Raw genomic sequence first — 22,936 nt, 5'->3', positions numbered from 1 at the left:
TGAATAAAGCAGCTTTATGTATAGTTTAACAAATTATACAAAAAACAAGGGAACTAGCTGGTAACTGGATTGGCTGGCTATATGGATACTTAGGGCAGCTTGCTATTGGAAAAGTATGCTGAAGAAAGGATGTATAAAAGCCTGTGTAACTTCTTGCTCTGTGTGCAGGATTTGAGATTCTATTCTCCCTGTACCTTTTTGAAGCGTCAAATAAACTTTTCTGCTTCTCCACCCCGTTGTGATTATTGGGTGAAGCACACCGGGTAGCGAACCAACCCCTGCTGTTGTTTTGCCTCTCGGCACTGGGTGCCGGCAACAGAGTCATTTATATTTTGCTACTCTCAGTTTTGTATTTTCTTGTAACAGGTGTTTAAAAATATATATATATATACACATAACTGAGTGGTTGATAATCAGTTAGCTGACTGGCTAACAGTGATTTCAGCAGAGGAAGTGGAAGAGTCTGCTTGGATTGCAGCTGAAGATTCCTACAAGCAAATGGAGGGAAGATTTTTCTTTTGACTCAGCAGATTGTATAGATTTGGTGATCAAAGACTCTAACTGAGACTCAAGTGAGCTCAACAAAAACTTTTGGGAACTCTGAGTTTCTTCTCACTGTGTTTCTGTGGGGACTGACCTGTTTATATTTAGTTTTCTTTAAGTTTATGTATAACTGAAGATAATAGCCATGATATGTTGTAAACATTGTTATTATTATTTGTTTTTTTCTTTATGTTAAGATTTATAATGTTGATACTTAATTCTTTTTGTTCTTTTGGAGATTTGAATGTGGGGAGGGAGGTTGACCCTGTGCAATCCTTGCTGAAAATTCTTAGGCTGAATTCTTTCACTTCCTCAGCTCTCGTCCCCTAACGCCCCTAACTCTACTTGTGCTATATTGATAACATCTTCATCATCTGGACCCATGGAAAAGAAGCCCTTGAGGAATTCCACCATGATTTCAACAATTTCCATCCCACCATCAACCTCAGCCTGGTCCAGTCCACACAAGAGATCCACTTCCTGGACACTACAGTGCTAATAAATGATGGTCACATAAACACCACCCTATACCGGAAACCTACTGACTGCTATTCCTACCTACATGCCTCCAGCTTTCACCCTGACCACACCACACGATCCATCGTCTACAGCCAAGCTCTGCGATACAACCGCATTTGCTCCAACCCCTCAGACAGAGACAAACACCTACAAGAGCTCTATCAAGCATTCTTACAACTACAATACCCACCTGTGGAAGTGAAGAAACAGATTGATAGAGCCAGAAGAGTTCCCAGAAGTCTCCTAACAAAGAAAATAACAGAACGCCACTAGCCGTCACCTTCATCCCCCAACTAAAACCCCTCCAACGCATTATTAAAGATCTACAACCTATCCTGAAGGATGACCCAACACTCTCACAAATCTTGGGAGACAGGCCAGTCCTTGCCTACAGACAGCCCCCCAACCTGAAGCAAATACTCACCAGCAACCACATACCACACAACAGAACCACTAACCCAGGAACCTATCCTTGCAACAAAGCCCGTTGCCAACTGTGCCCACATATCTATTCAGGGGACACCATCACAGGGCCTAATAACATCAGCCACACTATCAGAGGCTCGTTCACCTGCACATCCACCAATGTGATATATGCCATCATGTGCCAGCAATGCCCCTCTGCCATGTACATTGGTCAAACTGGACAGTCTCTACGTAAAAGAATAAATGGACACAAATCAGATGTCAAGAATTACAACATTCATAAACCAGTCGGAGAACACTTCAATCTCTCTGGTCATGCGATTACAGACATGAAAGTTGTGATATTACAACAAAAAAACTTCAAATCCAGACTCCAGCGAGAAACTGTTGAATTGGAATTCATTTGCAAATTTGATACAATTAACTTAGGCTTGAATAGAGACTGGGAGTGGCTAAGTCATTATGCAAGGTAACCTATTTCCCCTTGTTTTTTCCAACTCCCTCTCCCCCTCAGACGTTCTTGTTAAACCCTGGGTTTGTGCTGGAAATGGCCCACCATGATTATCATACACACTGTAAGGAGAGTGATCACTTTAGATAAGCTATTAGCAGCAGGAGAGTGGGGTGGGAGGAGGTATTTGTTCATGCTTTGTGTGTATATAAAAAGATCTACACTTTCCACAGTATGCATCCGATGAAGTGAGCTGTAACTCACGAAAGCTTATGCTCAAATAAATTGGTTAGTCTCTAAGGTGCCACAAGTACTCCTTTTCTTTAGGCTAAATTCTGGGTCTGCAGCTGCTTTTCTATGGGAGTTGGATTTAGGGTAGCCAACCCTCCTGGACTGGCCAGGAGTCTATCGGAATCAGCATTGATCTCCCTGTGGCTATTGAAAGCAATCCAGGAGATTTTAATAAGCTGCTAAAAGTCTGGTCTGTGGCGCAGCGGGGCCAAGACAAGCTCCCTACCTGTCCTGGTTCCGTGCGACTCCTGGAAGCGACCGACACGTCCCTTGGACTCCTAGGCAAGTGGTGGCTAGGGGGTCTCTGTGTGCTGTCTGGAGCGCTGACTCTGCAGTTCCCATTGGCCGGGGAGCTGCGGGGGTGATGCCTGGAGGCAGGGGCAGCATGCAGAGCTGCCTGGCTGCCCACGAACCTAGGAGCTGGACATGCCGTTTTTTTCTGGGAGCCACTTGAGGTAAGCGCTGCCCAGCCAGAGCCCTCACCTCCTCTTGCACCCCAACCCCCTCCCACACTCTAAACCCCTCGGCCTCAGCCCAGAGCCCTCTCCTGCCCCCCAGCCCCAGCATAGTGAAAGTGAGTGAGGGTGGGGTAGAGCAAGCGACAGGGCAGGGGGAGTGAATGCGGGCAGGGCCTCAGAGAAGGGGTGGGGCAGGGCCTTAGGAAGGGCAAGGATGTTTGGGTTTGTGTAATTAGAAAATTAGCAACCCTAGCTGGAATTTTTAAGCTCTAGAGAAGGGCAATGAAATGAACTCTAGCCCATCCAAAGGTTACACAGGCTACTTCCCTATGGACTCTGGCCTAGTGTATACAAAACTATTTGTATTGTTAATTAATGTAAAGGGAATGAATAAAAATCCATTCCTAAGTGGGAATAGTGAGTTCGTGTATTTCTTTTGTGGTCTTTTGTTTCTTAAAAATGTAAAGGTCAAGATGGACCAACACCTGCTAAGACCTATTGTCTCTACCAGCCTCATCTCCCAGATTTCAGACTTTAGGCCCTAGCAAGATGCCTGCAAGGACACCAAATGGATGTAAGGTGCAAGGGTCCTACGGGAATGTTATCATAGGCTTTAATGCTAGTTTTATGCATAGGGTACCCACACTATCCTGTCATTACTTAGCCCTTGAGCCATCTTAAGGTGCTGAGGGTCGGTGAAGTGATGTTTTTGGCTCAAAAGCTTCTCCCTCTCTCTCTCTAATAGAAGTTGGTCCAATAAAAGATATTCCCTCCCCCCAGCCCCCATCTTTCCTACCGTGGGGGAGACCCCTACATTGCTTATTAGAGGGTCTCTTTCAAATCCTGAGAGTGAAAACCCTTGGAGGGCAGGCGCCTGGAAATCCTGGCGAGGCACAAAGGAGGTCCCAACAGGCCCCCTGCTGTTACACATCTTTGGTACAGGATTACACGGGCACAAGGTGCCAGGTTCACGGGGACAGGGAGAAACCGCCCGTGCGCCTGGCCCGGGAACGCGCTCGCCTCTGGGACTCCCGCGCCTCCTTTGCCTAGCGCCTATGAGACGTGGCGCGTCCCCTCCCGCAGCGGCTCATTGTGGCGAGCTGCAGAGACCTCTAGGGGGCGCTGCGGCCAGCAGAGTGCCTGCCCCGCCGGCCACCCTGCATTCAAGCCGCGTGTCCTCTCCCGCCCCGCCCAACTCCCTCGGGCTCCGCCTCCCCGCGGATACGTGACCTCTGATGTGGGCACGTGACACCCCGACCCCACCCCTCTCTCCCTTCCCCTCTCCGCCCCTTCGGGTCACGTGAAGGGGATGGGCCGAATCAGCAGGGGTGTTCCCGGTCACGTGCCCCACGAGGCTCGCCCACTGGGTTCGGCTGCGCGCGCAGACGCTGCACCTGGCAGTGGCTGCTTTGGGCTCGTTGTCACCAGGACAACCGGCCCCGCCGTAGTGCGTCTGCCATGGTGAGTGTCTTCCCTCCCCCCACTCCGCGGCTCGAGCGCCCTGGCTGGGGGGAAGGCACAGTGTTGGGGGGAGGGGTGCGGTGCGAGGGGGAAGGCTGAAGGGTGGGGAAGGCTGAAGGGTGGGGGGTGCGGTGCGAGGGGGAAGGCTGAGGCGTGTGGGGGGTGGTGCGAAGGGGAAGGCTGAGGGGGGAGGGGTACAGTGCAGGGGGGAAGGCTGAGGCGTGTGGGGGAAGTGGGAGGGGAAAGCTGAGGGGAGGTGGGGGGAGGGGTACAGTGCAGGGGGGGAAGGCTGAGGGGTGTGGCGGGGAAGGCTGAGGGGTGTTGGGGGGGAGGGGAGGAGCCAGGGGTGAGTGAGAAGGGGTTGCGGTAAGTGAGTAGGAGGGAAGGGAATGGGAGTATGTTTATGTCCTGGGAGGGCTGTGTGCACTGTGGTATGTATCTCTGTGTTTGAGGAGGAAGGTGTGAGTATGAAGCCCTTTTCTACTGACTCCTGGAAGGGATCCTGAACCTCAGTTGTTTTCACTGTGGTTGCTTCCTGTTGAAGGGGAGCAAAACTCTGCCATTCTTTGATATACTTGAGGATACTCTTGTCTTCTAAGGCAGAAGGTTGCATAACGAGAGATCTGTACAGGTTTAATCAAATGTGGTATATACACAGAGGTTGTATATAATCCTGTAATGTCCTCATATGTGTGAAAAATCTAAATGGTAGGAGGAGCTCTAGGAAGAAGAGAGGTGTGGATGTATCTTGTATGTTGTTGCCTTTGATTCTCTATAGGGCTTTTAGTTAGTGATAACTGGTGAAAGGTTTCTTTCCTTTTCCTCCACACCCAAGCATTTCCATCCTCTCTTCCTTCTCTCCAACCCTGCTACTAGTCTGTACATTTTAAATGTGTATTCATTTAAAAGAAACAAAAAATAAAAAGCTATTGGGGGGGAAAAAAGGAGATTTCCTTTGGCTGCAGTACACTGTTCTGTGTAATCATTTTTGTTTCTGGGAGGAAAACAGTTAATTGTGGAGGCCTTCTTTACGCTAGGTTTGATTTGGAAATCTCCATTACACCACTACCAGACAGACTTCAGATGTTTGCTGACACTTTTCCTACCATTTCATGTAGTGCTGCTAAGAGCAGTATTCGATGACCTGATGTGCACCCCTTCCACTTCCCCCTCGAAAAATGTGTCCTGTCTACACTGGTGTTTCATTATCACTTCCAACAGAGGAGCTGCATTGATGGAGTGCTTCCAAATAAGTCTAAAATAGGCACAACTCATCTTCTAAATGTAGGGAAAACTAAGATTTTGAAAATAAAACGTTAACGTATAAATGAATGTATTGTGTAAGTAGATGCCTTCTAGCTACTGAGATTCAATTATAGACTTTCTTTGAAGAATGTCGTAAGGGATTTTCCCTCTTTGCTGGTGGTAGAGGTTCTAATTAAAAGTTTTTTGCAGTCTCATTGCAACAGACATGTGATTTGGAAAGTAAACAGGCAATGTAGTTCACAGGTGAAATCAAGTTAATGATGCTAGATAAGCCCTCTTGCTGTTCTAATTTGAGTCTAGTTGTTGGGCAGCCCCATACTTTTAATTGGAAGGCTAATGAAAAAGGTCTATTAATGAATGGAATATATTGTTTTTAATTTTCCAGTAGTCACTGTGTGAACACCTTTACATGGACCATTCTCTTTATAAAGATTATAACAAGTAAGGCTGTTGTTTCCCCACTTTCTTTCAGATCTGCATAATTTCAATAGTTTGCTGTTAAATCGAATGAGCAAGAAATTATGTTGACCAGTTAACACCAGGTGTTAAAATGATGAAACAATGATGTTCCCTGCAAAATAGTAAAAGGGAAGTAAATTAGGGCTATAGAAGTGCCTTTAGAGTTAGTCTGAGATAAGGTAGGGCTGCTAAATGTGGAAAGCTGTGTGTGTGTTTTTTTTTAAATGAGAGCCAGAGTCAGATTTCCACTGATACACAGCAGCTCTTTTAGCTTGGTCTAGAAAAGCAACACTAATTTCAGAATTATAGCAGTGTTGTTTTGAATGGTAATCTTAGATCACTCAAGTGGTGAATATTAGCAGTCTTTCAGGTGCTTTGTGAACTAAAAGTCAATAACTTGGTATAACTTGTTAACTAGATGTACAATAATTCTGCCCTTGTTCATGTGAGTTTTTGGATACAGAAAAGGAAGATAACAAAGAGTTGAGTGAGATGGATTTCATAATTAGTGAGTTTTTTCATAATGATTCATCTTGGAGCTCTTGCAGCCAATTAGCCACTCAGTTCATGTACATTCCTTACAATACATATTTCTCATAGATTTCTAATTTCATTCTCTAGTGAAATGCCACATCTGTTTGTTTCTAATAACCTTTTTATTTCCTATTTAAAATTACTTTCCCTGTTCTGAGAGTACTTATGCATTTTGTAAAACTGATTTTTCCAGTTGTCATCTGAAATAGTGACGTAATCCAGCTTTCCTGTTTTAACTCATGCAAAGTTGGAGTTTAGTGATATTTTAAAAAGTTCTCTTTTAAAGAGTGCAATATTTTATTGATTGCTTATGAAGAACAAAGCATGCTCTCTGATCCATTGCTCAGTATTGTAAAATGCTATGAATGTGAGAGGATGTGCAAATGGCATGTTTTCATGCAGCTGAAGTTGATGTTAGACTATTTTTGATCCTTGGGATTTGATTATTATAGTCCCTTTGAACAGCATTCTGGTGCAGATTGCTTCTGAAACTGGATACCATAACAAGTATTCATTTTGTACTTATAAAGTTTCTTGAACGGTCAATGGAAATATCTTCAAATATTTGAAATCCAGATTCAGGTGTACATAAGTTTTTAATTTTAGTCTACTCAATTTATCATTATTGGTCAGAATAGAAAATCAAACTAATGGAATCTGATAACAGATGCAAGAGAGGTTCTAGAATCATGCAACCCTTGCTTGACTATTAGATGATCAAAATTATTAATTGCAGTTAGTGTGACTTCAATTTAATCAGCTGAATCTAAAAAGATTCAAAACATTAACAAATTGCTGTTGCTAAAATCAAACCAAATACTGTAAAATGGGAAATTGTTGAGGTTTTGTTATAATTTGAGAATAATATCCCATTTTAAAAGCTGAAATAGGAAATTAAAACAGATTTGTAATTTACGACTCGTTTTTGGTAGATTACTTGTCATTCCCCAAATAAAACAAACATATCTTAATGGGCTATCTTTGATTTAAAGAACTATAAAACAGTTGAGTGTGTTTGTACATTGGGACTAAATTTTTTGCCATTAGATCTGTGCTTTAAAGATACGATTTATGTTTTGTTTTGGGGGGGAATATATTAGAATATATGCATAGCAAGTGTGTGAGTTTATATATACATTCTCTCTCTTAGTGACTATGACTTCTCTGCCAGAATTGCTGCTTTTAAATCAATAACAAAATTATTTCAATGGCTTCCAGAGTTCAGTGGCTGTGGAATCTAACCCTAAATCTGGAATAAAAGTTATCATTTTTATACATGGAGTTTGACCTTAACCTACGTCACCTTATTGGGAGGCATGAAGGTGCTCCAGTGTGGAAGACCGCTCACTTGAATAACATGCTGTTATAAGTTAAATACTGAATGCTGCTCTGAGTACTAACTTACTTCATGGGTATGGTTTCTCAGGAGTTGATTGACAATGTCAGATCAGCATAATCCCTTTAAAAGAAAACACAGGTTTTCAGTATGTTTATTGGAGCTCTACTGTTCCTGATTCTAGATAATAATGCTCCCAGCAGAGTTCTGGCCATTACTAGAGAGGGGCTAAAGTCAGATTCCTCCATTCTTTCTTTGGAGCACAAGGAAAGGTAAAAGCCCAATCAAGACACAGATAAGGACCAACATTTACAAAGGACAGTTTTGTGTGGTGTTCTGCTTTACAATAGAGTAATCCAACAGTTGCCAAGTGCCACTTTGAATTTATATTACTTTTTAATTTTTTGAACACTTCTTAAGGTTCAGGGTGCAACTTGTTTTTTATTGTCACCTTGACTCCTCATGTGGTTACGTCATCTCCCATCGTTGTCTACAGTATACTTGCCTTTAGGAAAAAAACTGTGTGGGAGTACACAAGGCTTTAAATATCACTTTCTGAATTTCTGTGAAAAGATGCTTCTTGATTGGGGAAAAATATTTCCTGCCCCAGTGTGTTTTTTTTTTCCTATCCTGTTTCAGACTGAAACAAGAAGTTTTTTTCTCTGTTGGATTTTATTAGTGATAAACTGGCTAACCAGTTCTGTCCTGAAAATCTAAATCAATAAGCAGCCATCAGGAGCTCTGCATAATTGCTAAACTCAGTCAGTATTCCAGACTTCTGTCTCTAAGGTCTGGTTTACACCTGAAAAGTAGATCAACTTAGCTACATGAGTCAGGGCTGTGAAAAGTTTATGCCCCATGTGATATAGTTAGGTGGATATAACCCCACTATAGATGCAGCTAGATTGATTAAGAGTCTTCCGCCAACATAGCTACTGCTTCTTTGGGAGGTGGATTGCCTACATCAATGGAAAACATTTTCTCTCGATGTAGAAAGCATCTATGCTACAGCAGCACTGCTGCAGCACCATAGTGCTGCTACTGTAATGTAGACATGGCCTTAGGCTTTGTCTACACTAGAGATTTTTTGACAAAAGAAAGCTTTGATGCCAGAACAGTGGAGGTGTACAAGCTGCAATGCCACTTTTGGTGACAAAACTCTCCTGTTTTGCCAACAAAATAAAACTACCTCAATGAGAGAGAGAGAGCTTTTTGCAACAAAGTTTTGTCCACAAAGTGCCAGTGTAGACACCGTGCATGGTTTTGTCGCTGTAAATAGCTCCAGGAGGTGTCCCACAATGCCCATCCTGACCACTCTGGTCAGCAGTTTGAACTCTGCTGCCCTGCAGCTGGGCAAACAAGCATCCACCGCTCCCCCCTTTAAAGGCTTGGGAATTTTTGAAATTTCACTTCCTGTTTGCTTGGCCTGGAGAGCTCATGTCGTATCTTCCCAGCTGGCCACGGCAGCTCCATGTGGCAAACGCTCTCCCACTTAGACCACTGCAGAGTTGTTGGATCTGCTGGGTATATGGGAAAAGGAGGCTGTCCAGTCCCAGCTCCGCTCCAGCTGTAGGAACTTCAATACCTATGGGCAGATTTCTTGTGGCTTGTGTGAGAAGGGCTATGATTGGGACACGGTGCAGTGTATAGCAAAGATAAAGGAGCTGAGCCAGGCATACCAGAAGGCAAGAGAGGCAAACCTTCACTCCGCTGCTGCACCCAAGAGCTGCCGCTTCAACAAGGAGCTGGACGCCATCCTCTGCAATGATCCCACCTCTACCTCCAAGAGGCCCATGGACACTTTGGTGGGATTGGAGACAGAGGACAGTGGACCTAACCCCGAGGATGAAGTTGTGGACAAGGAGATGGAGTTGGAGGACGTTGTGGAGCCCACTGCAGGGTGGTCCGGTACCACGTGGGTCAGGAACTCTCCTACTCCGGAGGGGTGTAGCCAGTCCCAGCACTCAGTCTCCGGCAAGCATGATGCAGGAGCGGAGACCCTGGTAAGTAATCTTTTTGAGTTGATGCTGTTTGGTTACATGGCGTACAGCTGTCCTTTGCTCTGAATACTGTAGAAGTGGGTGAAGGAAGGGATAGAAATTTACAAGACTAGCTGTGTTTCAGTGTGCTCCACATTTCCCTGCGCAGCTAAGCAGTGTGGTGAACTGTGTATTGATACACACTGAGATTTCACGGGAACCCTCCAGAGAGATCTCTAGGAAACTTTTCTGGGGGTACTTGGTGATCCTTTGCTGAAGGTTCCGTGGGAAAGCTGCTTTGCTCCTTCCCCCATTGTAGGAAACTTTCCTGTGCCACTCTGCAATTGCTTGTGCAGGGACCAAAGCAGCACACAGGTGAGCAGCATAGGGACTGGGTCTGAACCCAGACACGTGCGGTAGATGTATCTTTGCTCACCCTCGGGAGTGAGATCAGCTTCAGTGACCCCTGCCTGTGGAAAATGGTGGCAGAATTTAAAATATTGTCCCCAGTCGCTTTTACTGATCCCCTGAAAGCATCACTAACACCCTTGCCCCATTTTGAATGTCCACCCAGGCCAAACTCACCATGTTTAGGGTTCAGAGTAGAAGCCGTGTTAGTCTGTATCCGCAAAAAGGACAGGAGTACTTGTGGCACCTTAGAGACTAACAAATTTATTAGAGTATAAGCTTTCATGGGCTACAGCCCTCTTCATCGGATGCATAGAATGGAACATATAGTAAGATATACACATACATACATACAGATAAGTTGGAAGTTACCGTACAAACTGAGAGGCTAATTAGTTAAGATGAGCTATTATCAGTAGGAGAAAAAACCTTTTGTAGTGATAATCAAGATGGCCCATTTAGACAGTTGACAAGAAGGTGTGAGGATACTTAACTTAAGGAAATAGATTCAATATGTGTAATGACCCAGCCACTCCCAGTCTCTATTCAAACGCAAGTTAATGGTATCAGTTTGCATATTAATTCAAGATCAGCAGTTTCTTGTTGGAGTCTGTTTTTGAAGCTTTTCTGTTGCAAAATTGCCACCCTTAAATCTTTTCTTGAGTGGTCAGAGAGGTTGAAGTGTTCTCCTACCGGTTTTTGAATGTTATGATTTCTGATGTCACATTTGTGTCCATTTATTCTTTTGCGTAGAGACATCCGGTTTGGCCAGTGTACATGGCAGAGGGGCATTGCTGGCACATGATGGCATATATCACGTTGGTAGATGTGCAGGTGAACGAGCCCCATGATGGCGTGGCTAATGTGGTTAGGTCCTATGATGATGTCACTTGAATAAATATGTGGACAGAGTTGGCATCGGGCTTTGTTGCAAGGATAGGTTCCTTGGTTAGTGTGTTTGTTGTGTGGTGTGTGGTTTCTAGTGAGTATTTGCTTCAGGTTGTGGGGGCTGTCTGTAAGCGAGGACTGGTCTGTCTCCGAAGAGCTGTGAGAGTTTAGGGTGTTCGTTGAGATGTGTGCATGCCAAGGGACGGAGAGAAAGTGATAAGTTAAGAGGTGTATTTTACTGTAATGATTCAGTGCTGTGAGTGAACTAACAATCATGCTTCTGTGAATTTTCTTGTGCTTCTGCAGATGTGGCCTTCAAGGGAACCCCCTGCACACTGGCAGAGCGCCTCTGCCAGATAAGGAAGCAACCAAGACAGAGCAAGGAGGACATGTTCAGAAAGGTGTTCCAATCCTCCGAGTTAGAAAAAAGAGAGCACCATGGAATTGAGAGAAATGGAAAGACGGGATAGAAAGTATAGTGAGGAGTGCATTTGAAAGGCCCATGAGCAGATAAGAGATAGAGGAGCAAACAGAGATGTTGAAGTCCCTAATCACACTCCAGGCAGAATAGATGCATGCTCACCCCTCCTCCCCCCTTCAGCCTATACAGAACTGTTTTCCACACCCTCCCCAAACTCCTCCCATACATTCCTTGCAACTTCCCCGAACATCTCGATATCCTGTTCACTCCAGCCCTTGAGACACCTTCCAAAATGATAGCTGGATTTATGCACAGCTATGAGAGCCTCCACTGCTCAGCACTCTTACCTCCATTCCCACCAACCCTTTCGTGTGAGTTAATTGGTGTTTAATAAAAACAAACTCTCTGAAAGATAACCAATCTTTATTTGTGTCCTACATGTAGTGATTGCTGCTGCTGGTAACATATACATGGATTCTAATAATTTGCTTACTACAAATCCCAGTCAGGAATCATCACAAGTGCTAGGCCAAATAAGATGACTGAGCTTAATGATGCATGGCAGACTGCTGTATAGAAAAAGCAGAGTACTGGTGCTCATTGTAAGAATGTTGCCTCAAAGCCTCCCTGATTCGAATTGCTCCTCCTTGTGCCGCCCTAATAGCCCTTGTATTAGGCTGCTCGAAATCAGCAGCCAGGTGATACGCCTTGGAGCTCCACTCAGGGCAAACTTTTCACCCTTAGCCTCCTAAAGATTATGGAGCATGCAGCTATGACCATTCAAGTGTTTTCCTCACTTAGATCTAACCCGCATGAAGGCAGCACCAGCACATTTTTAATCTGCCAAAGGCACATTCCACAGTCATTCTGCACCTACTCAACCTGTTGTTGAAGCACTCCTTGCTACTGTCCAGGTTTCCCTGTAAGACTTCATGAGCTGTGGGAGTAAGGGGTATGCTGCGTATCCCAAGATCACTATGGACATTTCAACATCCCCCCCCAGTGTAATCTTTTGGTCTGGAAAGAAAGTCCCTTGCTTGCAGCTTTCTGTAGAGGCCAATGTTCTTGAAGACGTGTGCATCATGCACCTTCACAGACCACCCCACATTGATATCCGTGAAACACCCGTGTGATCCACAAGCACCTACAATACCATGGAGAAGTGCCCCTTTCTATTGACATATTCTGTCACAAAATGGTCCAGGGCCAAAATTGGACTATGCATTCCATATGTTGCCCTGCTGCAGTTACGGAATCCCATTTCTGCAAAGCCATCCACTGTTTCAGAGCACTTTGCAGAGAGTCATGTGATTAGCAGAATGTGATTAATGGTGCTGCACTCTTGTGTTAATGCAGCCCCCACAGTTGACTTCCTGACTCCAAACTGATTCGTGACTGACTGGTAGCAGTCTGGGGTTGCCAGCTTCCACACAGTGATCTCTATATGCCTCTTCATTGAAAGGGCAGCTCTCATTTTGGTGTCCTTGTGCCTCAGGGCTGGGGTGAGTTCCACACACAGTTCCAGGAAGGTGGCTTTCTGCATTCAAAAGTTCTGAAGCCACTGCTCATCATCCCAGACCTGCATAGCAATGCAGTCCCACCACTCAGTGCTTGTTTCCTGAGCCCAAAAGCGATGTCCACTGTGTGCAGCTGCTCCATGAATGCTAAAAGTAATCTGGTGTTGCTTCTTTCCATCGCACAAAGCAGGTCAGGCAACTCTGATTCCTGGTAAGATTGGTAGCTCATGATTAACTGCATTACCATCTGTGATGTGTTAATAACAGTGACCACAACAGTAGAGAGCAGTGCAGGATCCATCCTTTCATACAGAGATGGCGGGCACACCATAAACAGGGGCCATTGAAAAATGCTTTAAAAAAAGTCAGAAGACTGGAATGCTGGGACAGAAAATATGCATCATGGGACGTTGACTCAACATCCATAATGTCATGCAATCCACTCTGTCTTCCCACAAGTCCTAGCTGCAGAAGGTGGCAAGTAGCACACTGGGATAGGTACCCACAGTGCACTGCTCTCACTGTCGATGCTAGAGCACCAAGTGTGGACGTGCTCTGCCAACAGAGAGCGTAATGTGAACATACAATGATAAAATTATAGCGCTTTTTGATAGTCGACATAACTTTTGTCAAAAAAAACTCTGTAGTGTAGATATCCTTAGAGGCTGATAACTGAGGTCAGAGCTTCACTAAGGAAAAAATCTCCTTCCATTTTATGACTTCAGTTTGCTGTGGAATAGGAATGCTAGTCAAATGTAAAGGGATATAATATTTTAGTGTGCTTGCAATTCTGAAACTTGTCTCTATTTATATTGGGGTTAGGGCAAGAATAACTAGGATCTTTTATTTCTACCATTCAGAGCCTTGGAATTTAGACAAAGGTCAACTGTGTAAAAAGTTACATAAAAGTTGTGCATTTCCTCCAATTCTCAATTTCTTACCTTTGTTGGAGTGTTTTAAAAATATTTTTTGAAAGCTTGAGTCTGATCCTGCTCCCAGTGATGTCAGTCAGAATTTCTATTTTGTGATTTCTCTGTGATTATGAAAAGGTGCCCTTGTAACTGAGGGCCATTATATTATAGGCAGAATGAGTATACCGTTGTGACTGTGCTTCAGTGGGTCACAACTGAGAATACCAAATTCAGGACAAACTGCTAAGAAAGAGGGCAGGCACAACCCAAAACTGGTGGTTATTCTTCCATATGGTATACTAAACCAGCAACAAAAGTAAACTTCTATCTCACCACATTGAATTTCTGACTTGTTAGCCAGCCTCCTTAGAGATATGACTTAATGATGGGTGGTTATTTAAAACCAATTTCATCAACCAAGGGGGGGTTCTGCTCTCAGAGGAGCAGCCACATACCCAGGTCAGTATATAACTCAGATCTGACCCAATAATCATGCTGATGCCAATCCTTTAGTATCTAATATCTAAAGGTTTATTTATAAGAAGAAAGAAGTGAGAGCTAAAATTGGTTAAGGGACTCAAATACATACAACAATTGCAAAGTTATTAGATCAGGATTGAAGCAGTGATGCATAAACTGCTGGCTCAAGTTAAGTCTCTGGTTGCTTCAGATGAGTGGAAGGTCCTCAGTCATTTGGTTAGAATGCTCCCATTAGTATGAGTCCATAGTCCAGAGATCAGAACAGGAAAGAGGCAAAATGGAGTTGTTTCCCGTGCCTTTTAGCTTTTGCCATTTGGAGGGAAACTCATTGTTCCAAGCAAAGCCCTCAGCACAGTTTGTGGAAAAGTACAGGCATGAGATGGAGTTCAGTATCACATGATCTAGTCACATGTCCTTGCATGCTTCAATGAGTCATAGCAGAGCCATTACCCATATTTTAGCTAGAATCCTCCACAGGAAAGCCCATTAGGTGGGGATAGGCGTCTACTATGGCCCATTGCGTTTGTTGATGGGCCATTAACTTGAATACTCCATTCACAATGTGCTGCCTAGACTGTGTGTAAATTACCTTGTGGGTATTACCACAGGAACAAACATATTTGAAATGCAGGTACATAGTCAATATTCATAACTTCAGATACAAAAATGATACATGCATACAATCATTCAGCAAATCATAAGTTTTCATCGACACCTTACATGACATACTTTGTACAAGAGATGTTGCAATTATATAACAATGATCATATAATGATCTACATGGTCATATTTTAATCAGATAATGTCACAACCATGGGTTGTGGGAGTGCAAGGTTCACACTACCCTGCTCATTCAGATTCCTGTTCTGAAAGGACCACCTCTAGGGGTGTCAAGGTTCCTCCCCCACTCTGAACTCTAGGGTATAGATGTGGGGACCTGCATGAAAAACCTCCTAAGCTTATCTTTACCAGCTTAGGTCAAAACTTCCCCAAGGTACAAAATATTCCACCCGTTGTCCTTGGACTGGCCGCTACCACCACCAAACTAATACTAGTTACTGGGGAAGAGCTGTTTGGATGCGTCCTTCCCCCCCAAAATACTTCCCAAAACCTTGCACCCCACTTCCTGGACAAGATTTGGTAAAAAGCCTCACCAATTTGCCTAGGTGACTACAGACCCAGACCCTTGGATCTTAAGAACAATGAACAATCCTCCCAACACTTGCACCCCCCCTTTCCTGGGAAATGTTGGATAAAAAGCCTCACCAATTTGCATAGGTGACCACAGACCCAAACCCTTGGATCTGAGAACAATGAAAAAGCATTCAGTTTCTTACAAGAAGACTTTTAATAAAAATAGAAGTAAATAGAAATGAAGAAATCCCCCCTGTAAAATCAGGATGGTAGATATCTTACAGGGTAATTAGATTCAAAAACATAGAGAACCTCTCTAGGCAAAACCTTAAGTTACAAAAAAGATACACAGACAGAAATAGTTATTCTATTCAGCACAATCCTTTTCTCAGCCATTTAAAGAAATCATAATCTAACACATACCTAGCTAGATTACTTACTAAAAGTTCTAAGACTCCATTCCTGGTCTATCCCCGGCAGAAACCAGCATATAGACAGACACACAGACCCTTTGTTTCTCTCCCTCCTCCCAGCTTTTGAAAGTATCTTGTCTCCTCATTGGTCATTTTGGTCAGGTGCCAGCGAGGTTACCTTTAGCTTCTTAACCCTTTACAGGTGAGAGGAGCTTTCCCCTGGCCAGGAGGGATTTCAAAGGGGTTTACCCTTCCCTTTATATTTATGACAAGGGGTAAGAGTAATAGGACACTACCAGTTCAATCCTTGCTTTCAGTATCAACAAGGATGTGAGTTACAGTGGTGAGTTTGTAAAGTGGATCAGTGATGTTTTAGAGTGTGGTCAGAGAAGCTTCTTCTGAAACCTAAGGGACAGTTGGGATGACTTGTCTGCTTCTGGGGTTCAGTCATTCTCTGGATAGTGCAGAATCATCCCTGTAACGAATGACACTTTTATATTTGGGGCTCAGAAAAAATATTTTTGAAGAATATATGCTCTTTGCTTCTGAAATGTAATAAGCTATTTTTCAAAAAATCTTCTGTGGGAGGGATTCTGCCCCTTCCCTATTGCTGCCTTGACCTTATAGGGACTGTCAAGTTGAATTGCATGTGAGCTGTCTCATCCCCAGAGCTGTGCATTAGAAATGTATGGAGGCATGCTGTTTACATGAGATGGGTACAACTGACCATCAACAAAACTCCTGCACTTAACAGCACTTTGTGTAAACAAAAAAAAATTGAAGTTATTTTTAGTCTATTTTTTCAGTCATAATCTTAAGGGTCATTTGTTTAAAGCAAAACAAAACATGTAAATAAACTTTCCAGGTTCAAATGTCCCTTTAATCTCTGCCAGCACAGAGCAGATTACTTGTATTGAAATTTGTACTTGTTGTTTTTCAGGAATAATGTGTAAACATTTCAGCAAGTATTAAACACGAGCAATGACAAGAGTAGAAGAGTAATGCAAGAACAAGGGGACATTGGATTAAATTAAAAAGTGGGAAATTCAAAACAGATAATACAAAATACTTTCCCACAAACATGTAATTAAACTGTGGCTCTCAATGCCAGAGGAAGTCATTGAAACCAAGAACTTAACACCATTCAAAAACAATTGGATATTTACATAGATATTAAAAATATCCAAAAATCACATTGCAACAGATGTGAGAACTCAGAGTGTAAGTTCAACTACTATATTTAAATGTGCAAGAGAAGCATGGACTTCCGGAGTAATAAGTATAAAATGGGTTTTCTGGGAAATCCCTAGGGACTAGTTTATGCAAATTACACAACTGCAGTTATGCAAAAACCCAGCATCTTGAAGCTCCATCCTGAGGATAGGGCCATTGACTAGTGATTACCTGTTCCTTGAGACTGGACATCAGCAGCCTGAACTGTATAAAGAAATAGCTGAACTGTCCAGTTGGTGTCTGGTTCCTGATCTAAACACTGATATGAACTTGTAATCAAGGGGGCAAACTCAGTTTTGGGATTTGAAAGACTGATATCTACTAGAGTCCTACACTGGACTTAGAGATGACCTCTGGTAATCTTTCAGCATGCATGTAGGTTTTTAGGTGTTTTCTTTGTAATGCTTTTGCCCTAAGAATACATGTAATATGCTTTGAAGACTGGTTGGTAATTGGTGTACACTATGCTAGCCCTTGGAGAAAGAGATAACCACAGGTGCTGATACCAGGTCAGACCTGCTTCAAACTCGTATTGAAGTGCAGAAGGATTGCAAGCCTAAACCCCTGGTCTGAAGGAGGAAAGAAATGGGTTTCTGTCCCCAGAGAGGTGATGGCTGGGAAGCCCAAAACCTTAAGTGGGTGCCTTCAAGGAAGACCTGGGGTGTTTGTGTCAAAGATGCACTTAACCCTGAAACTATGACAATCATAAGTAATGACAGTAACTTTAAAACTTGTGCTTTAGGGCTTAAACAAATCCCTAATTATTAGACATCAAGTTGAAATCTTTGTATGGGGACAGATTATTTCACATATGCCGACTGCAGAGTTATTATGCTGGTCTCTGGAGACAGGATACTGGATGAGATGGGCCACTGGTCTGATCCAGTATGCTATGTCCTATATTAAACATATGCCCACTTATTTTGCCTCCCTCCTTGTTTATGAGAGAGAGAGTAGATTTATAGGTTACGGGAAAATTTTTTGAGAGCCCGTTGTTTAAAATATTGGTAACACAGTACTGATGTGGATTCTGTAGTACTAGGAACAGGTCTGAGGTCCACAACTGAAACTCGTAGGCCACCAAACAGTCAAATGGTACTAAATATTGGTTATTACTGACCTAGACTGCTTTTGAATCAGTCACCTAATTATTCACAGCTCTCTCCTGAAAAGTTAACACAGTAATGGTGAAAAATGTATATAACTTTCAGTATGATTGTTTCATGCCTCTTCAGCTTATATCAATGTGTACAAGACTAACGTGCTAAATAAGCCCTTCCTTTGCAGTTTAAATGAATTATGGTGCTGTTTAAATAACTTTGTGAAAGTATATTAGATATCTAGAGCAAGTTAAGATGACTGCTATATCTAGTAGTTCTTCCCTCTCTGCACCAAGATTACTCTGTTAAAGCATCTGTTCCTGAGTGCTGGAACCAATGGTCCTGCTCCCTAGCCTGACTCCCTTGTAGCCTAAACACACCCTCTCCCAGAACTCCACCTAAAGGTGTGAACATTCTGGGTTAACTTTTAACACTCTTAGGAGGCCTGTGGTAAGTGTAAAGCATACAGCACATTCTTTGCCCAGAGTCTAACACATTATTGCTCTTTAGTAGGCTGAGATATACACAGGTCCATACAAAATAATAAACCCTATACACACTTCCCTACCTGTTTTCACACCATTCCAGAGCATGCTTTGGGATGGAGGCTCGATCCTCTGGGTTGTTCAGATCCTTCTGCTGCAGAGCATGGTTTGTGTGTTGAAACATGGATTCTTCTCCCCCAGCTCACTTCCTCTCACTTTGGCTGTCTGTGCGTGCTCTTCCTTCCCTTCCTCCTGCCCAAACTTCCTTCCAACACCTAGCTTTCTTTGTTCTGTGTTTCAGTAACTTTCCACTCTGCCAGCTCTCCTCTCCTCTCTCACCCAAGACCAGAGGAGGAAGTGTCTTCTCCCAACAAATTCTCTTAGCATATTTGTCGAGCAGTCATGAAGATTCAATTATCCCTCATTGTCCACAGTTTGGTATATATCTGCAGCAGCTCTTGTCTGCAAAGATGTATACATATACTACTAGGGGAATTCTGCGCCAAAAAATTATGCGCACAGTATTTTAAAATTCTGCATATTTTATTTGTCAAAATAACTGTATATTCACACCAGTTTCAATTATTTTGGTAATTTATTTCAAAATATGTCCCAACAACTATGTCTGTAACAGTACAGATACAAAATAATTCCTCCAGGAATAGAAAGTTAAGGAAAACCCCACGACAACCCAGTTCCTGTATCTCTGTCCCCAACCCCACCTAGAGACCAGTAGGGGGCCGGACACCCCTTCCCCTCCCCCCAGAGCCCAGCTGCTTGGCGCCCTCCAGTCCAGACACTCGCATGCACCCCCTACCCTCCAGATCCCAGCCGTGGGGCCCCCCCAGTCCAGACACTCTCATGTACTCCCTACCCCTGCCCCTCAGATTCCAGCCACGGGGTACCCCCTAGCCCAGACACTCGCATCCCCACCTCCGCCAGACGCCAGGTGTGGGCCCCCCTTTCCTAACACTCGGACCCCCTCCCCACAGAATGTTTAAATTTATCTGAAATTCTGATTATCAATAGTTTCTGATTGCCGCCTCCTCCCAATACATTTGGATAATCTGGTATTATAAGTACAATAACCTTCTTTCCACTATACAGGAAAAGAGAGTCTAGGGGGACATCTGGTCTTGTTTACTGTGGGTGTTTTACATGTTCTAAAATAATTTGATAATCTGAGTGGTATGCATTTTGAGTAGAACTGAAGAAAGAGCTTTCTTGAGCTCTGGTAGCAGTAGATAATTGTGGTTACTGTTAGGTATTTATACTGTATTCATCACCAGAGTATCTGAACACCTGATTTAAACAATAATACTGATGCCATGTGTCATACATATAAAGGGAAGGGTAACAACCTTTATATATGCAGTAACATCACATCCCTCCTGGCCAGAGGTACAGAATCACTTACCTGTAAGGGTTAATCAGTTCCATTAACCTAGTTGGCACCTGACCAGAAGGACCAATGGGGAAAGACGATACTTTCAAATCTGGGAGGGGGGGAGCGGAGGTTTTGTTTGCTTTCTGTGTGTTCCCTCTCGAGACAAAGAGAGAGACCAAGCAAGTAATCCAGCTTCTACTGAAATGATACATCTAAAATTGCGGTAATTGTAAGCAATGGCCAGGAAATGCGTTAGATTATCTTTTGTTTTAGCTTGTGAATTTTCCCTGTGCTAAGAAGGAGGTTTATTCTTGTTTTTTGTAACTTTGAAGTTTTGCCTAGAGGGGAATCCTCTGTGTTCTAAATCTTATTACCCTGTAAAATTACCTTCCATCCTGATTTTACAGAGGTGCTTCTTTTACTTTTTTCTTTATAATAAAGTTCTGCTTTTAAGAACCTGATTGGTTTTTAGTGTCCTAAAAACCCAAGGATCTGGTCTGTGCTCCCCTTGTTTACCTATTTGGTTGGTATATGATTCTCCAGCCTCCCCAGGAAAGGGGGTGAAGGGACTTGGGGGGGATATTTTGGGGAAACAGGAACTCCAAGTGGTCCTTTTCCTGAATCTTTGTCTTGCTCACTTGGTGGTGGCAGCAGTACCATCCAAGGACAAGGAAGGATTTGTGCCTTGGGGAAGTTTTTAACCTAAGCTGGTAGAAATAAGCTTAGGGGGTCTTTCATGTGGGTCCCCACATCTGTACCCCAGAGTTCAGAGTGGGGAGGGAGCCCTGACATCATGAAAAAAAATAAAAACTATATAAAACATTGTCACAACAGGGGTACGAAAAAGGAGATATTTGTAAATCTGACTAACTAAATGTTTATGGCTTACAAGGCAACTAATCTGAGTCTAAGTCCAGGTCTACACTAAAAACTTATGTCGACATAAGCCGCGTTAAATCGATCTAATAATTTATGTATCTACACTACTGAGTCCTTTCCGCCGACCTAAGTGGCCTGTAAAGTCGACTTCTGTACGCCACCTGTGCAAGAGGCATAGTGCTTGATTTGACACCCATGGGTTGATATGGGGATAGTGTAAACACTGTGTTGTGTAATTTGAATGAAATTGGCCTCCAGGAGGTGTTCCATAGTGTTCCGCTGTGACTGCTCTGGAGAGCACTTTGAACTCCACTGCACGTCAGCCAGGTACACAGGAAATAGTAGCTCCCCCGTTAAAGACCCAGGAACTTTTGAATTTTCATTTCCTGTTTGATCAGTGTGGAGAGCTCGCCAGCACAGCTGATCATGGAGACTTAAGGCCACAAACACGCTCCAGCATGGAGTACACAGGAGATAGTGGAACTTATTGCTGTGTGGGGAGAAGAGTCTATGCAGGGAGAGCTCCGATCCAGCAGAAGAAACGCTGATATCTATGCCAAGATTGCACAGGGCAAGGGGGAGAAGGGCTACACTAGGGAGACTCAGCAGTGCCTCATGAAAATAAAGGAGCTTTGGCAAGCGTACCAGAAGACAACAAAGGTCAACAGTCATTCTGGTTCTGCCCCACAGACGTGCTGCTTTTATGAGGAGCTGCATGCGATTCTTGGCAACGACCTTACCACTACCCCAAAATGATCTGTGGATACCTCCTAAGAACCCCAGGCAATCTTGAGCAACAATGAGGACATTGTTGACAAGGAAGAGGAGGAGGAGAATCTGAGGCAGGTAGATGGAGGATCGATCCTCCTCGACAGGCAAGAACTGTTTTTAACCCTGGAGCCCATCCCTTCACAGGAGCAGTTGGCAGCGGAGCGTGATGCCCGGGAAGGCACATCTGATGAATACACATTTCCAATCAAGCTGTAGGGGTTATGTGCTATTATTTTTTATGTTAAATCTGAACAAAAAAGTAGGTGTAGTGGGTATTGTTGGCACTCCAGCTACGCAGAGGGTGCTCTTCAAAAAAGACTGTTTATGTGCACAGAGATGACCCAGGAATCCTCCTTGGAGATCTCTAGGAAGATTTCATGAAGGGCTGCCTTATTTCGTCCACCATGGTAGGACACTTTCCCACGCCACTCCAGTATTAATTCTGTTGGCATCATTGCAACACACACTATTGCAGGATAAGGACCAGGTCTGTACCCAGACGCTTGCAGCATCTGCTCCCTTGCAGCTTCTGTTACCCTCAGGAGAGTGATATCACACAGAATCACCTAGGGGAAACGGGGAAAGTCTTCATTGCTAGCCCTTAAACCACAAACAATTCAACAAGTAATTGGCCCCGTTTGGTGAAATCTGGGTCACACAATCACGCTTTCCCAAATATGCCATGGTTGTGGTTGGAAGGGATCACTGCGTATTGCAAGCAGCATTTAAAAAAAGGGGGGGGGGGCTGTGGTAGCGGCTTCCTGTTTGTCTCCGTCCCCACCCCCCCCAAACCCAGTGCTGCTTCTGTAAAAAATGAACTGTTTGGGGGGCTTTATGCTGGTGCCTGTCCTCAAGCACCATCCAGGGGAAAGGGGGCTTTTCTCAAGTTCCAGCCTTTGATTGCAAGGATGTTTTCACAAAAGCAGCAGCAGAAGACCTCTTGCCCATGCCTCATTGCCTTACTCACCATGGCTAGAGCAGCAAACTGACTCTTCCAATAACCAGCAGTTGTGATTACGCTGTGGCTTGCAGTGAAGTGTACTGAGGGGTGTTTTTTTTAATTAAAAATATTAACTGTGCATCAGAAACAATGTATGCGCTGTCAATGCTACCCTTGTGAGTTGCATTCCTTGCAGCTGAAACCTTGTCCGTTGATGCATCCTCCACACTGGGACAGAGACTTTTT

The 22,936-nt window shown here is 43.7% G+C and overlaps 1 protein-coding gene across 6 annotated transcripts in view; it reads left to right on the top strand.

Annotated features, from left to right (window-relative positions):
- The window catches only part of FBXL2 (F-box and leucine rich repeat protein 2), a 193,916-nt gene that overhangs the window by 45,229 nt on the left and 125,751 nt on the right, over positions 1–22,936 (top strand). For 4 of the 6 annotated variants that reach the window (XR_012157458.1, XR_012157459.1, XM_073333074.1 and 1 more), the window contains exons 1-2: positions 4,039–4,149; positions 9,241–9,747. The exons of 1 other annotated variant lie outside the window; for it this stretch is intronic. Coding sequence is in view for 3 of the 5 variants with exons in the window: in XM_073333074.1 (XP_073189175.1) it covers positions 4,147–4,149; positions 9,241–9,747 (510 nt within the window). In the remaining 2 variants the exon portion in view is untranslated. Of the gene's footprint in view, positions 1–4,038; positions 4,150–9,240; positions 9,748–22,936 lie in introns of those variants that run through there. One more of the 6 variants, XM_073333077.1, reaches the window with a different exon arrangement.

The sequence above is a fragment of the Lepidochelys kempii genome, chromosome 2 (assembly GCF_965140265.1).
Source record: "Lepidochelys kempii isolate rLepKem1 chromosome 2, rLepKem1.hap2, whole genome shotgun sequence".
Classification (NCBI taxonomy): domain Eukaryota; kingdom Metazoa; phylum Chordata; order Testudines; family Cheloniidae; genus Lepidochelys; species Lepidochelys kempii.
Note: the sequence above shows the minus strand (reverse complement) of the source record. Positions and strands in the feature narration are given on the sequence as shown.